At 41.7% G+C, this 16,336-nt stretch overlaps 1 protein-coding gene across 1 annotated transcript in view; it reads left to right on the forward strand.

Moving 5' to 3' along the window:
- Window positions 1-15,414, forward strand: part of fat2 (FAT atypical cadherin 2) — a 169,556-nt gene extending 154,142 nt beyond the window's left edge. Inside the window, exons 21-24 of the mRNA XM_073067318.1 lie at window positions 1,463-1,910; window positions 3,058-3,211; window positions 5,890-6,461; window positions 12,265-15,414. Of these exons, the coding sequence (XP_072923419.1) occupies window positions 1,463-1,910; window positions 3,058-3,211; window positions 5,890-6,461; window positions 12,265-12,770 (1,680 nt within the window). The 3' untranslated portion in view covers window positions 12,771-15,414. The remainder of the gene's footprint in view (window positions 1-1,462; window positions 1,911-3,057; window positions 3,212-5,889; window positions 6,462-12,264) is intronic.
- The last annotated feature ends 922 nt before the right edge of the window (window positions 15,415-16,336 follow it).

Here is a 16,336-nt window from a genome sequence, read left to right on the forward strand (position 1 = left end):
AGATACTAAAACCACCCTGTCTGGAGCCAACAAACATTCCACAATCAGTTATTTGTTCACTTTTCATCCCCATTCTGATCATATTGACATGCTTTCATCCACTGAGATGCTGCCACATGATTGGGTGATTAAATAATTGCATTAATGAGCAGGTGTACCTAATAAAGTGGCCACTGAATAATTCTTTAGTTACTAAGGCTGGGTATCCTTACCCTCTGTGCTTTTAACTGCAGTATGCTTTTGTTGAACACTATGAAAAATCTCTTCAAAAGTCTTTCCCTGGTCTTCAACTTTCCCACCATATCATTTATGTTCCCAGTCTACACCAGTCAGCTCTTCCCTCATCCCACTGTAGTCTCCCTTGTATAGGCATAATACACTGGTTTTAACTCAAACTATTACACACTTATTTGTATGAGGCTCCAGTATGAAGAGCACAAAGCTTTGTTGAATATCCCGGCCAAGCATCTCACAATCTTTGACCCACTACTGCCTGGAAGAAGGTACTGAAGTGTTAAGACTAGGACGGCCCAACTGGGCAACAGCTTCTCCCCCAGGCTCTGAGACTAATGAATTGAATATTCTACCATCACTAGGTCTCGCCACTAGGACGGTGAGCTGTTCGCTGTACTGTTTATCATGCACCTGTGTTGCATTTCACTACATGCATTTTGAATTATATGTTATTAATTTGTTTACAGTATAATATTTTGGTTTATGTGCTGTGCGTGATGTATGTTGTGTGGGTACTCTGTAGTTTGGAGGAACACTGCACTCTTTAATTGTGTGTGTGTGTATATATATATACACACACACATATATAAAATATGTGTACAGACAGATTACAATTAACTTTAACTTTACTCTCACCTCAGACTGTGTTCCCTTGTTTTGATATCCTTAACAAAGGAAAAAGATTCTTAGAATCACCCTTCCTTTCTTGAATCCACCTATCACTTGCCAGCTCTTGCTGCACCGCTTCTTCACTATTTATTTATACATTCTTTTATTTATTTAGAGATTTAGTGTGGAACAGGCACTTCTAGTCCGAGCCGCACCACCCAGCAATGCCCGACAACCCCAACTTAACACTAACCTAATCACAGGACAACTTGCAGTGGCCAATTAACCTAGCCAGTACATCCTTGGACTGTGGGAGGAAGCTGGAAGACCCAGAGAAAACCCACGCCTTCCACGGGGAGGATGTACAGAGACTCCTTACAGAAGGTGCTTGGTTGAACTCTGCACTCCAGTGCCCCGAGCTGCAATAGCATCTCACTAGCCGCCGCACTGCTGTGGAGGTTCAGTCTACTGGCTGTACCTCTCTAGAAGTCCAAATGAAGGGTTTCAACCCAAAGTGCTGCGGCTGTCCATTTCCGTTCTTTGAAACTTATTTTCAAAGATCTAATACATTTGTGCAGGACCGTATTTTAAAATGTTTCTCCTTGATTATGTTTTATAGATTACCAATGGAAAGCTGGTCTTCACATTTGCCTGTGATGGGATGATTAGTGTTCTGCCAGTGGACAATGTAACAGTGAACACTGGCCTGTGGCACTCTGTTGTGGTCAAGGTAACCAAGGAGTCAGCAATGCTGGTGCTCGACAGTGTGCACATTGCTTCTGCTGCCCTCTCCAAAGCATGTCGCAGAAACGCATTGCTGTTCTTAGGGGGTAAAGTTCAAGAGAACAACCTGGCACCCAATAATGACAGGATAGTGACGAGGGAGTTTAAAGGCTGCCTTGGTTCGATTAAATTCCAGAGTGGTAACAGGAGTGAAAAGGAAGGGACAACTGAACCAAACGTGGTTATTGAAACATCTGTAGGAGTTGAAGACTGTTGCCCCTCTGGAATATGTACGAAAGTACCATGTCAAAATGGAGGAATGTGCATTGAAACTCCAACTGGAGGTAAGGAATACACATATTAGCAAAGATAAGACATTTTGCCTGTAGAGTTATAGGGCATTTCTGTAACCTTACCTGATAATTCAGTGAGTTAATTTAGTGACCAAAATGCCACAACACAAATGGAATCATTAGCATCAATTGTCTGCTCAGAAATGAAGAACAGAAGCACCATTGATGCCAACAGCCTGCTGGGAGAATTCAATAGATGAAGCAGCATCTGTGGTGCAAAGGAACTGTCAATGGGTTGGGTTGAAACTCTGATTCGGGACTGATAGACCAGTCAGTCCACTGAATCGATGCTAGCTTTTTAAAGATCAATCATATCAATTTTCCATTCCTCATCCTTAATCCCAGGTGTTTACAAGATGATTTCCTCAAGTAATTTCCTTTGGAAATGTTAATGCCACAAAGACTCATTGTGGCATAGACTCATGTCCTTTAAATTTTCAACAACCACCAACTATTTCCATTAAAACAATATTGTTAGAGTTGGCGGGGGTGAGGAAAAGGAGGCGAAAGTTGAACAAGATTGAACTTTCTTATTATCAATTTAAGCTCTGATTTACTGGGCATATTTAAGAGTAACAGTGAATGATTGAAACAATAGCTCAGCCACAGAAGAAGAGCGAGATCAGACCATCTGAGTTCACAAACTGTTTGCACAATACCGAACATACTTGCCAGTATTGAATGCTGGTGCTGGTAGCACCATAGACTATAGACTCATGTTGAAGGACTGTACAACTCATGACCTATTATTTTGTTTTTTTTTCCTTTTTTTAATCTGCACAATTTGTTGTCTTTTGCACATTGGTTGTTTGTCCATCTTTGTTGGGTACAGATTTTCATTGATTCTATTGAGGGTTTTTTTGTATTTAATGTGAATGTTTGCAAGAAAATGAATCTCGGGGTAGGATATGGTGACAAATATGCAATTTGTTACTGTGAACTTTGAATAAAAGAAACAGAATGCTGGAAGAACTCGGCCAGCAGATTCTTGTTCCAGATTCAAGCATCTGTAGTGTCTTGTAACTCCAGTTTTGTTGGAAAGGTTGGGATGAAATTAGCAAAAAAAGGGAAAGGAGGTTGCTATAGTGCATCTTATAACAAAATATGTAAACATTATTCTTTCATTTTTTAAATCCAGGATATTTTTGCAAGTGTCCAAAGAACATTCTTGGTGAACATTGTGAACTGATTAATCATCCTTGTCTGTCAAAGCCCTGTTTAAATGGTGGCTTTTGCATTCCACAGAAGAGTGGCTACCTGTGTAACTGCACAAAAGAGTTTTCAGGACCAAGGTAAATACTGAATTATATTCCCTGGCTATGTTCTTTCTACCTCCCTATTAATGAAGAGAAGAGCTATACATTACAACATACAAAAGAACATCTCTCTCACATCTTGGGCTTCAGGCTATATATGCTTAAAACAAATCATTTCATTTAAAAAAAACAGCATGCTCTTTGTATGCTCCTCAACTGATAATCATGCTAAATGCTTGTCTAACCCCTGCATCAACTTACAGGGCCCATCAACCCTTAATCATTCCAAACAACCCCCTTTATGAAATCACTGTATCTGATCTACCCGTAGCAAATTCATGTGCCGGTTTATTTATTCTGCAGATTGACATCATTCATTTTACATTTCAATGCCTGTTTTTCCTCAAATTCCTCATTTCTTGGCACTGATTTACAGTGAAGTTTATTTATTACTTTTCACCAAGATTTTTATAACTCCCACCTCTTCAACACCTCCCCCCCTCAAACTGTGGAAATAACATTACCTGAACAGTAGTGCTGAAGCTTCTCTGCAGTGAAGATGGCACTTAATACTGTCTCTTATATCTGATTCCATTTTTACTGGTATACAGAGAAAATAAATACAGGTCATTTGGCACAATATGTCTATGGTCACATTTATGAGCTTTCTCTCACCTTCATCTCTACAGCATTCCATAAGACCATAATTCATAGGAGCAGAATTAGGCTATTTGGTCCATCAAGTCTGCTCTGCCATTCAATCATGGTTGTTTTGCTAATCGCTTTCAATCCCATTCTCCTGTCTTTTCTTCATTATCTTTGATGCCCTTACTTAGCAAAAACCTACCAAACTCTGCTTTAAATATGCCCAATAACTTGGCCTCCACAGCTTTCTGCAGCAATGAATCCCACAGATTCACCACCTCTGGCTAAAGAAATTCTTTCTCATCTCTGTTCTCAATGGACCTTCCTCTATTCTGAAGCTGTGCCCTCTGGTCCTAGATTCTCCCTTTTAGGTATCATCCTCTTCACTTCCACTCCATCTAGGCCTTTCAATATTCAGTACGTTTCAAAGAGATCCCCCCTTCATTCTTCTACGAGCTCAGAACCATCAAGCGCTCCTCATACATTGACCCTTTCTAATCATACTAAATGTTCTTCATGAACAAGAGAAAATCTGCGGATGCTGGAAATCCAAGCAACACACAAAATGCTGGAGGAATTCAGCAGGCCAGGCAGCATCCATGGAAAAAAGTATTGTCGCCATTTTGGGCATCATCTACTCAACATTTTTTTTCTCCTGTCCTGCCGAAGGGTCTCGGCCCAAAAAGTCAACTGCAGTTTTTTCCATAGATGCTGCCTGGCCTGCTGAGTTTTTCCAGGATTTCGTTTGTATTGCCTAAATGTTCTTCTCTTGCTTTCTCTCAGATGTATTCTCTTTAACTGCTACAATCCCCATTTCTCACCACTGTTTCACTTAACTTGATCTGTTTGTGATTATTTTGCATTTTTCCCTCCTTTTCTTATTCACCTTCAAGTCTTCATGCCTGTCGAATTGAATCCCTTAGCAAATTTCCGTAGATCTCCTGCTTCATCAGAGATAAGAACACAAGGTCCTTCAGTGTTTACTGAAAGCTGACCCCCCTCAAGATTTAGTGAAATATATAGTAATTTTTCAATTGAAGGTAACAAATTTTAAAAGGAAAAGGAAGATAATGTCATTTGCTGTCTGTAAACAATTTGTCTATCTCAGTATTAGTCATAAGAAAGTAACATTAGCCATAATAAATCAGGATTGGAGCAGTATGGAAGTTAGTGGTAGACGCATCGCCGTACAGCACCAGCAGTCACTGATTGGGGTTCAATTCCTGCCGCTGCCTGTAAGGAGTTTTTACCTGCTCCCCATGACCTTGTGTTAATGTGATTTCCTCCCGGAGCTCCACATTCGAAAGATGTACCATTAGGGTTAGTGAATTGTGGGCATGTCATGCTGGCATCAGAAGCATGGCGATGCTTGTGGACTGCCCAGCACGATCCTCACTGATTTGGTCTGGCACAAAATGATGCATTCACTTGTATGTTTGAGGTACATGTGGGAAATAACCTTCAAGATCTTTAATCTTTAATTACTTTGAAATTCGTCCAGTCTGAGGTGGCACCTTTCCCAGAAAGATTAGGCTGCTTTCCTCTGTGTTTTGCTATTCATGGCTTTCAATTTTGTTTTATTTTTTTTAAAACAGTGCAGAACAGGTCCTTCTCACCCAATGAGCCGCACTGCTTAGCAACCCACCTATTTAACTCTGGCCTAATCACAATGAGAAATTAACCTACTATACTAATCCATATGTCCCCTGACCTTGGAAGGAAACCAGAGCACCCGGAGGAAATCCACATGGTGCACGGGGAGAATGTACAAATTCCTTACAGATGGCACAGAATTGAACTCCTAGCTCTAATAGCATCACGTTAACTGCTATGTTGTGGAGGATATCACCGCCCAAGTTTTCTGTCCTCACACTATACAAAGCAGAAGTCATTATGCAACAGGGTGATAATGCCCTGGTCCATTTTCCCTCGCTTAGCCCAAGGGAGTTCCTCTAAGTCTCTGACCAGGCCGAGGCTGGCAAGGACATTTTTTTTGGAAAATGGTTATGTTAGATCCCCAATGTCACCTCCAAGAAGGCTCCTGATCGTTCTTTGCTTTGAATTTCCAGGTGCAACGAGGATGTCAATGAATGTCTGAAGTATCCCTGCTTGAACAATGGGAGCTGTGAGAACATTGACGGTTCCTTTAACTGCAGCTGTGCGCCCGGATACACTGGAGTGTTGTGTGAGGCTTTGGGGAATGAGCAGTTGCGTAGCTCTCCACTGATCAGCAAGTACGAAATCATTGAAATAGCAGGGGCAGTACTGGCCATCTGCATCTTAGTCGCTTTCTTTGTCGCCTTCCGTAAGTTCAAGTCCAAGAAGAAGAAGCAACCTACCTTGAGTGTCCTGGGCAGCAATGAGCTTTCTAAGAGTGAAATAACCAAGCATGCTTGCTGTGATTCACATTCATCGGCGCTCATCCCTCTCAACATTCTCAAGGGCTCCACTTACGACCTAAATAAAGACTCCTGCCATGGGTTTGGACCACAGGTTCAGCCAGATCTCAACACTTTCACTCCAACCCACAAGGGCAGACCAACCGTGGTGTGCAGCGTGGCTCCAAACCTCCCTCCTCCTCCTTCATCCAACTCGGATAATGAATCTCTACCAAAAACCACCTGGGAGTGCGAGTACGAGGGTAAGAGAATTCCGAGTTTCCTCCTATGGCTTCTTTCTATTGAGTCAAGTAATAAGCTTAATTATTCTCATCAAGCTTATTCTCATAAGACATGTTAGTTGATCTAAAGTGCAAATGATTTGTATAGATCAGGACATTTCCAGAATTAATACATTCAGGGGTGATTTTACTAGGCATACTTGTACACCTGTGCATTAATGCAAATATCTAATCAGCCAATTACGTGGCAGCAGCTCAATGCATAAAAGCATGCGGACATGGTCAAGAGGTTCCGTTATTGTTCAGACCAAACATCAGAGTGGGGAAGAAATGGTGATCTAAGTGACTTTGACCTTGGAATGATTGTTGGTGCCAGACAGGGTGGTTTCAGTATCTCAGGGACGGCTGATCTCCTGGGATTTTCACGCACAACAATCTCTAGAGCTTTCAGAGAACGCCTGCACCTAATGAAGTGACCACTGAGTGCAGATGTTGTATTACTTAATCTCGCAATGGGTCGGTGAAGTGGTTAGAATAACCAAATGGGTTTAAATGCCCGGAATCATCTCTAAGCCAATCATGCAGCATTCCAACATGCGATAATAGGTGGAGCAACATTAACTCATGGAGTGTGATGCTTCATGAAGAGGCCAGTATCTTAGCATTGCCGTACTAACGTCTTAAAATAATTTTTCTTGGTTTGCTTGTGATAAAATGCCATATTTTGTTAGATTTAAAATGGTGCACAACTCTTGTATTTAAGCTTGAATAAAATAAATTGCCTAATCCTATCTTGATGGGAAAAAAGGCAATTTGATTTTAGGAACATGATTTGGAATGAAATTTGTGGGATGCCTTTAAAACATTCTCTATTTTTACTGTGATTGCCCACAAGAAAATGAATCTCGGGGTTGTAAGACCATAAGACATGGGAGCAGAATTAGCCCATTCGGCCCATTGAGTCTGCTAAGCCATTTCATCATTTGATCCATTTCCCTCTCAGACCCATTCTTCTGTCTTCTCCCTGTAACCTTTCATGTCCTGACTAATCAAGAGCCTATAAACCTCTGTCTTGAATACATCTAATGACCTGGCTTCCGCAGCTGCCTGTGACAACCAATTCCACCTATTCCCCACCCTCTGGCTAAAGAAATTCCTCCTCTCATCATCTCCGTTCTAAATGGCTATCTTTCGACTGTGCCCTCTGGTCCTAGACTCCCCATATAGGAAACATCCTCTCCACATCCACTCTATCTAGGCCTTTCAATATTCAATATGTTTCAATGAGCTCCCCGCCCCTCCCACTCCCTCATTCTTCTGAATTCCAGCAAGCACAGGCTCAGAGCCATCAAATGCTCCTTGTATGTTAACCCTTTCATTCCTGGAATAATTTTTGTGACCCTCCACTGAACCTTCTCCAATGTCAGCACATTCTTTTCTTAGATAAAAGGTCCAAAACTGCTTATAATACTCCAAGTGAGGCCTTGATAATCTCTTATAAAGCCTTAACATTAGAAACTTGCTTTCTTGTTTATATTCTTTATCCTTGGTATATACTATATGGTGACATACACTGTATGTACTTTGATGATAAATTTACTTCAAACATTCAATGTGAGAAGCTTAGAACCAAACTTGTCCCAACCTGCAGAACTGATTCCAGAGAGCAGCACTGAATCAAAGACAGTTCCCATGACACCAATCTCTGCAATTAACTGAGCAAAGTGTGGGCCTGCTGGTATGGATTGTGGTCATTCTATGTTGGTGCAGGAATATGTAGTGACATTTATGGGCTGCCCCAAGGTTATCCCAAGGTCATGTTGGTCAGGTTTAATCGGGTTTGTCAGGGGTTGCTAGGTGGCATGGCTCGAGAGGTCAGAAGGGCTGTATCACTAAATAAATAAATATATAGATGAATCTGAACCCGAAATAAAATCTATTTGCATTTTCAAATAAAGGACAAAGGGAACCATTTTTATCCTTGCTGTCCGAGAGGTATCCTGCTGGACTAAGGCTTTATGAGGCATTGGTCAGAACAAACTTGGACCATTGTGAGCAATTTTCAACCCCTTAGCTAAGAAAGAATGTGCTGACTTTGGAGAGATTCCAATGGGGATTCACGAGAATGAGCCTATAAATTAAAGGGTTAACATACAAGGAGTGTCTGATAACCCTGGGCTTATACTCACTTATGTTTAGAAGGATTGTGGGGTGGGGGGGGGGTAAATCTCATTGAAACCAATTGAATATTGAGAGGTCTAGTTAGAGTGATGTTTTGAGAATGTTTCCTATGGTGCGGGGATCTAGGACCAGAGGGCACAGCTTCAGAATACAAGGATGTCCCTTTAGAACAGAGATGTGGAGGATGGTGAATCTCTGAAATTCATTGCCACAGATGGCTGTGGAAGTCACTAGGAATCTTTAAAGCAGAGTTTGATGGGTACTTAATTAGTAAGAGCATGAAAGATTACAGAGAGAAGGCAGGAGGCAGGAGAATGGGGTTGAGAGGGACAATATATCAGCCCAATTTTGCTCCTGTGCCTTATGGTCTTATAACTTACCCCACCGATTGTGACCCAGTTCATGAATCTAAGCATTCACTATCATCAGAATCAGTTTGAACGCCACTGTGCACCATTTGACAAATTCACAGAGATACTTTGATAGCAACTCCTAATCTCTTAACTGCAGCTTCCAAGAAAAAGATAAGGACAAGAGATGAATGGAAATGCCATCACCATCCTGAATTAGATGATCTCACCCTTCCTACTAAATCCGGAAATTCCTGCCCAAGAACATTGTTGGAGAACTTTTATCAGAGGATCTGCTGTGGTGTATGAACCAGGATCTTGCCTGGATTAACAAGTTTTAGCTATAACAGGAGGTTGGGCAAACTTGGACTGTTTTCTCTGCAGCGTCAGAGGCTGTCCATGCTCTATAACACCTTCCCAAGAGTAATTGAGGATGAATAATATTGCTAGCCTTGCCAATTGCTTGCAGAACAGGGGTTCCCAACTTCTTTTATGCCACTGACCAATACTATTAAGCAAGAGGTCTGCCTATCCCAGTTTGGGGACCCCTGTTCTCGAATAATACAGCATTTTCAAATCCATCTTTCTGCAGAAGCAGAACAATTGTTTCTCCTTGGTTTTTGTCTCTGTTAAAAGTGACCCTCGGAACTTAACTGAGTCAACTACAGGATGAGCAAAAGTAGGGATCTATTATTTAGGGGAAAAAGATTCTAACTCAGCAAGATCAGGAAAAATTTGCACGTATACAACTCTTTTGAAACATTCCTAAGCTACTTCCAGCAGAACAAAGTGCTTTTCAAATATACTTATCAGAATAATGTAGGAAACATAATGAGCCCCACACAGAAGGAAGACTGTTTTATTTGTGATTCGGTCCATTAGGTACAATATTGTGCACCGTAGCTGTGTAGTTAGTTATCTTACACATGACTACTTAGTTATTTGCTTATTAGCCAATTCCTTAGAGTCAAGGGTAATTTGCTTGACGCCAGTCATATCGGTTCTGAGGTGGCTGATGAAGCCCGAAATCTAACTCAGAAGCTCCCTGATCTTTGCTTTGATAAATTCAAGAGCCATGGGGCACTTGCAACAGCTTGGATATTTTTTTGACAGTTCTTTAATTGTTTCTGCATCATTATTCTACTCCCCACGGCTCTTGGTGTTGGCTGTCTTGCCTGGTCAGGTCCTGTTGACAAATTGGAACTGCTCTTCATCGTTTGTATGAACAGAAAAATAGTGCTGAAAGAAGAGGGAAAAATGTAAAGAATTGAATAGTGAATATTAAATAAAATATACAAATTAGAGAATAAATTAGACATTAATGTAAAAGACATACAGTACTGTGCAAAAGTTTTGAGCACGTACCGTACATATAGCTAGGGTGCCTAAGACTTTTGCACAGTACTGAATTTACCAAAGTGGAGCAGTGAGCAAGCTGCGAATCTGACAGGAGCAAATGATATTGGGAATAGCGAGAGAGGAGCGCTGTGGGAGGGGTGTAGGACATGTAGCAGAGAAGGAGTGCCAGGGCGGGGGCTGGGGCTGCGGCTGGTGTGGGTGAAGATATGCCCAACCCTGAGCCACCAGGCAAGGTAACTTGATTCCAAACAATTGGTCTTTTGATCATTACAGAATGTCTCTCCGGTGCTTCCTGCTCTATTCCCTTTTTCCCCAACCATGATTCCCCTCTCCTTGCCCCCTCCCACTCTCAGTTCACAGTAGAGACCCATATCAGAATCAGGTTTGCAGTCACTCACATATGTCGTGACTTTTGCTTTGCTGCAGCAATACAGTGCAATACATAGAATTACTACGGTGCCGTGAAAAAGTCTTAGGCACCCTAGTTATATATACATGCCTAAGACTTTTGCAGAGTACTATAAATTTTAAAAGGGAAACTTTTTAGATACTGAACAAAGGAATTAAGGCAGAATGTTCAACACAAACTGGACTACAAATATCTGGGATTTTTCAGGCCTTTACAACATGTGGATATGTCGATGGAAAGGGCAGATTGGTTTATTGGGAAATATGGGAAGAGTTGAGTTTTATTACACTGGAGTCTAAAAGAGTAAGATGTAAATTATAGAATATAGAACACTGCAGCACAGTACAGGCCCTTCAGCCCACAATGCTGTGCTGACATTTTAACCTGTTCTTGCTGCTCTCCTTTGGTCGGAGTTGACCATGGATGTTGCATCCTAGCTGTCTACATAATACCCAAGCCAGGGCCACACGATATGGAGAGCAAGCTGTTGCTGATGCACCAGGCTCCCCCTGCAGCTGATGAGTCCAGTGGAATGGCAGAGGCCGATACAGTTTGGCACCAGTGGCCTTCCCATAAGTGAGTATAGCTGAAAGGCAACAGAGGGTTTGAGATCAGTGTTTTCCTTCTCCTAGATGCCAATTCCGGCTGACGAGCTGTATGTCCAAAATGACTGGTTTCAAGGCACCAGTAACCCTCCTTTGCCTCCTCTCCTGTCAGTAGAAATGGTTCCACTAGGTTTTGAAGCTACGCCACATATGAAAATCGGAAGCTGGCCTTGGTTGTCAGAGGCTATTTGAGTTGCAACCATTGGCAGCACTGAATAGGTAGTGCAAGCTTATTCCCTTTCCCGCCCCAGCAATAACAACCTTCAGGAACCTACTCTAAGATTAATCTAACCCTTCCCTTGCTCATAGCCCTCCATTATTCTATCATCCTTGTGTTTATATAAGTCTCTTAAATGCCCCTAATGCATCTACATCTACCACCATCCCTGCCAACGCGTTCCACCCGGTCATCACTCTCTGACAACTCTGTGCAGTCTTACTTTTTCTGCAACACACACAAAATGCTGGAGGAACTCAAAACGCCAGGCAGCATCTATAGAGGGGAATAAAAATGTCAACTTTATGAGCCAAGATCCTTCATCAGGACTGGAAAGGAAGGTGGTAGAAGCCAAAAGATGGAGGGGGGGGGGGGGGTAGGAGTACCAGCTGGCAGATGAGGTGTAGGATCAAGTGAGGAGCAAGGTGGGTGGGGAGAGGGAGATGAAGTAAAAAGGGGACAGGTAGAAAAGGTAAGGGGTTGAAGAAGATGGAATCTAATAGGAGAGAGAGCAGTGGATAAGCAACCATTTTAGTCCCCTCCATTGACCTGCTTGACTTGCTGAGTTCCTCCAGTATTCTGTGTCCACAAGATTTCCAGCACCTGCAGAATCTCTTGTGTTTATTCTTTCTGTAGTGCCTGGTGATAATCTGTGCGGAGGTAGAATAATTACATTAACATTTCTTTTTGTTTGAAATTTCAGTCTACCATGGTGACCCTCCAGTCTGGCCTCCGCAGCCTGAACCCTCAAGGACACATGAATACCCATGTAATGAAGGAAGGGAGGAGAATCTCCAACATCCAATGGGCAACGAACATTTTGACACCTTCGATGGCTTCCCATTCCCCCTGAACCACCGCCCCAAATGGAGCAAGCGGGCACCTCTGCCACCACAGTACAACGATCACGGGCTGGAGGACTTCCCTGATGGCAGTCCGATGCCTTTACTGCCATCCCGCTGCCAGAACGAATACACTGCCATCAGCTACTACCCGGCGGAGCTGCTCAAGGCCCAGCCGCCGGGCATTCCCCCCCAGCCGGGGTACCAAAAGGTTCACGTTCGCCTCAGCGTTGCCCAGCCATCCTACGCAGAGTGCGGGCCCATGCACGCCCAGGGCATGACGCCCCACTTGGTGGTTCCCACCTGTTATGAAGACTCTGATCTAATGGAGAGTGACTATGGCAGCTGCGAAGAGGTGATGTTTTAATCTGAGGACTTCTTCACGACTCTTATCATGCACTTTGAGACTTTTCAGAGCCACGGTCTGCAAGATCACCCTCACAGTCTCAATATGGGTCTGAGTAGAAAGGGTAATTCAACACCCTCTGGACAACGGGGGGTAATTATTAGTGTCCCAGGCTGACAGGTCCTGTGACCACATGAGTGCAGAGCTGCGGATTGGGCAGAACATTGACGTTGTACGGACGTTGTCCAACTGAGAAACACCCTGTCGAAGACTACCAGGAAACTGAGGAAACAAATGCAATATTGTAACTTTTTCAGTTTGTAAACTTTGAGGTTGTGAAAATTTGGTCTTTTGAGTACTATGCAACTATAATCTATCCCCAACCACAAAAGTATTGAAATAGTAAGAGTGTGGAAAATATTCTGTATGCTGTCTGTTTGCTAATGGATATTTGCATCAGGTATGCTATTTGTGGTTATGCACGTTTGAAAGTATCCTGAAAGCCGGTTTAATACTTTTCATGTTTGACTGTCACAATTTGAATTCAGCATGTTTTTGTGTGATTGGTTTGTTATAATGTTTATAATGTTGCAGTTGATTATAGCTCCTTGTTAATTTTACATGGGGCCTGAATGCAATCAGTGACAGTCTTTACCTTGAATACAATCTTTACTTTCAATCTACCTGACCAGGGAATAAATATTGGTCTTATAAATTCAGAGAGAAAAGACTCCATTCCCCAAGTCTTGATATTCCTTCATGCATGCAATTCACAAAAATAAGCATTAATTATTAAACATTGCATAATTAAAGTTAAGCCTTATTTATTGCTTTAAAAGCAGGCTTCCCACATAAAGGACAAAGATGTGATAAAGCAGATGTATTACTGTCCAATATCCATTTCAATCAATTGGCCACTGAGCAAGTTATTCACATGTGTGGGAACAGGTTTCTGAGATGTGGAAAACATTTTTATAAAAGGAAAGGATTATATTTGCGTCATGAATTCATCACAGAGGTGCAGTTTAGGGAAATACAGGCATATTCCTGCATGTCAGAGCTGGTGAGAGTAGATAAAAGTGAGAACCTCTGAACCTCGGGGAAAAGTCACAAACAGAATGAGCTTCAGACGAGTCAGCTGAAGAAAAAGGAGTTCTCACACAACAAGGTAAAGTTATCATCAGAAATCTGACAATATTCTAATGTGCAACATACTTTTAAAAAAGTAGTGCCTTCTCCTTCGCTTGAGGGAGAGGAGCATTTGTGCTTTCCTAGATACTTGTTAATCCAGCATTTCTCTCAGCCTTGGAGGAGTACCTTGCTGCTGTTTTGGGGCACTTTAGACAAGGACTCAACTCTGGCCTCCAGTAACATCAACTCTGGCTCATTTAGTAGTATAGTCACTTCAGAAGCAGCATGTTCTTGGTTCATATCCCACCTCGAACATCCAAGCTGACTTAGATGAGACATTCAAACAGAACCTGTCCACTTCCTGTTCTGTAGACAAGATGGTGACCACACTACAGAATTAACCTCAGTATCCTGACCAATACTTATCCCTAACTCAACATTACTCAACAACATTGTTTTGCAATCAGTTTCTGTGTTAAGAGTAACGGTTGTACAATTGGTTGCTGCATTTCTTGCTTTTCACAGTGACCACATTTCCTAGCTGAAAGTTATCAGGCATGACATAAAAGCAAACTTTTCTTTCTTTCTATGTTTCTTGCCCTGACTTGAATGGTATTATACTGGATTTAAAAAAAATGGTTGCACTATCTACATACTCGAAGAATTACTGTTCAGAACTTGATGTATCAAAATAAAACTTTCTTGAATCCAGATTGATGCAGAAACATTCAGTTAATATGTCCTGGATCTCATTTTCAGCAACTAGCATCTACAGTTTTATTGCACATTGAACCAAGACTTCTTTAATGTAAATACAGCCTATAATTAGTATTACACACAGTGATACGAACTGTCAAAGGCTTGGACCTACAATATATGATATGCTAGGATCATTTATATTCATTGCCCTCCATTCCATTCAAACCACTGGCCTCAATTAGGCTTTGAATGTAAAGCAGTCTCCCTTTATGCTATAGTTTTCTGCCTGAAGACTGATGTATAAAATTGGCTATTGTGTTTGAAGGCCACAAGCTAGAGACTGTCTTTCAAAGTTGTGTATTTTATGAAGGGGAGGGAGATCTTGAACTGAATTCTGTGTCTGCAAAGGTTCATGACAAACTGTGCTACACCAGAATGAGTCTTGCATGTGAAGATGATGTGGAGTGATCAACTACTAGAAAGAGCCAAATTGCTGGTCAAGCTGAATCGAGTAAGAGTGATTTCAAAGTTGTAGCACATCTTCATTCTCGCTGGTATCATTATGCTAAAATGTGCTATCTAAACCATTTTAATAAAATGTGAGCATATTGCCCAGTCAGGAGTGTTAAATATACTATATAATTGTAGCAGTGTGTTGTACTGCATCCACATAATTCAGCAATGAACAATACGCTGATTTCATTATCTAGCATATTTGGCATCATCAAACTCTAGGCATGTTTTATTTGTGTGGCCAGTGTGTAACATATTGTTTCTCTGTATGTTTGTAAAGAAAGTGTTTCTTTCTTTTAATTTTGTAATAAATTCAATAAAATGTGTTTTTATTTTGATTACAGATCTTCAAATTCTTGTTTTTTATTTATTCTATTTTTCAATAAATGAATGACTCAACACCAGCAAATCTTTTGCTTATATACAAAAGGAAAGTGAGGAGACAAGTGTTTATACCTCACGTAAGTGAGCTTTGGCATAAGCTTTGGAGGCTTCTGTGTCTAGAGCACTATATTGGCTGGAATCAGGGCCTTGTGCTTTGACTCTTGATAGGGTCACCCATGCCAAACAAGTCAGACTAAGAGAGGTCTACAGGTCCTCCAGATTCGGGGGTACACCTCAAGGCTAGCAATGCTGACAGGTCAGATAAAATTTGTTACAGAAACAGCCTGTATCTATACCAGTGTGTAATGATATTCCTGAGCTTCCACCCGGGATCTGCATGACTGACAGTGGTGAAAACCGAAAGGGTGCTTCTGGCACAGTGAATGAAGCCACCCTGAACCACACTCGGGGTGCAGTAGAGAGGGTGGCTAAGGACAGACAGAGATGGAACACCTTCGTTGTTGCCCTAAATGCCAGCTGGCATAACAGGCATTTAAATAGGAAAAAAGGGATGCGAGTAACTACAGGTCAGTAAGCCTTGCGTCAGTGGTAGGGAATTATTGGAAATAATTGTAAGAGGTATGGTTCGTGTACAGAGGCTGATCAGGAGTAGTTTGTGGGATTTTGTGCAGGAGAAATCCCACCTCACTAATTTAATTGAGTTTGTTGAAGAAGATTGAAGGTGAGATTGTAGACGTTGTCTATTTGGACTTTAGTAAGGCATTTCAGAAGGTCCCACATTGTAGAAACAATAGAAGACTAAAACACATGGGATCTAAGGAGATTTGGTGAAATCGATTCAAAACTGAGTTGGTGATAAGAGGCAGAGTGCCATGACTTTTCTGTGTGGAGGTCTGTGG

The sequence above is a fragment of the Hemitrygon akajei genome, chromosome 15, assembly GCF_048418815.1.
Source record: "Hemitrygon akajei chromosome 15, sHemAka1.3, whole genome shotgun sequence".
NCBI classification, from domain to species: domain Eukaryota; kingdom Metazoa; phylum Chordata; class Chondrichthyes; order Myliobatiformes; family Dasyatidae; genus Hemitrygon; species Hemitrygon akajei.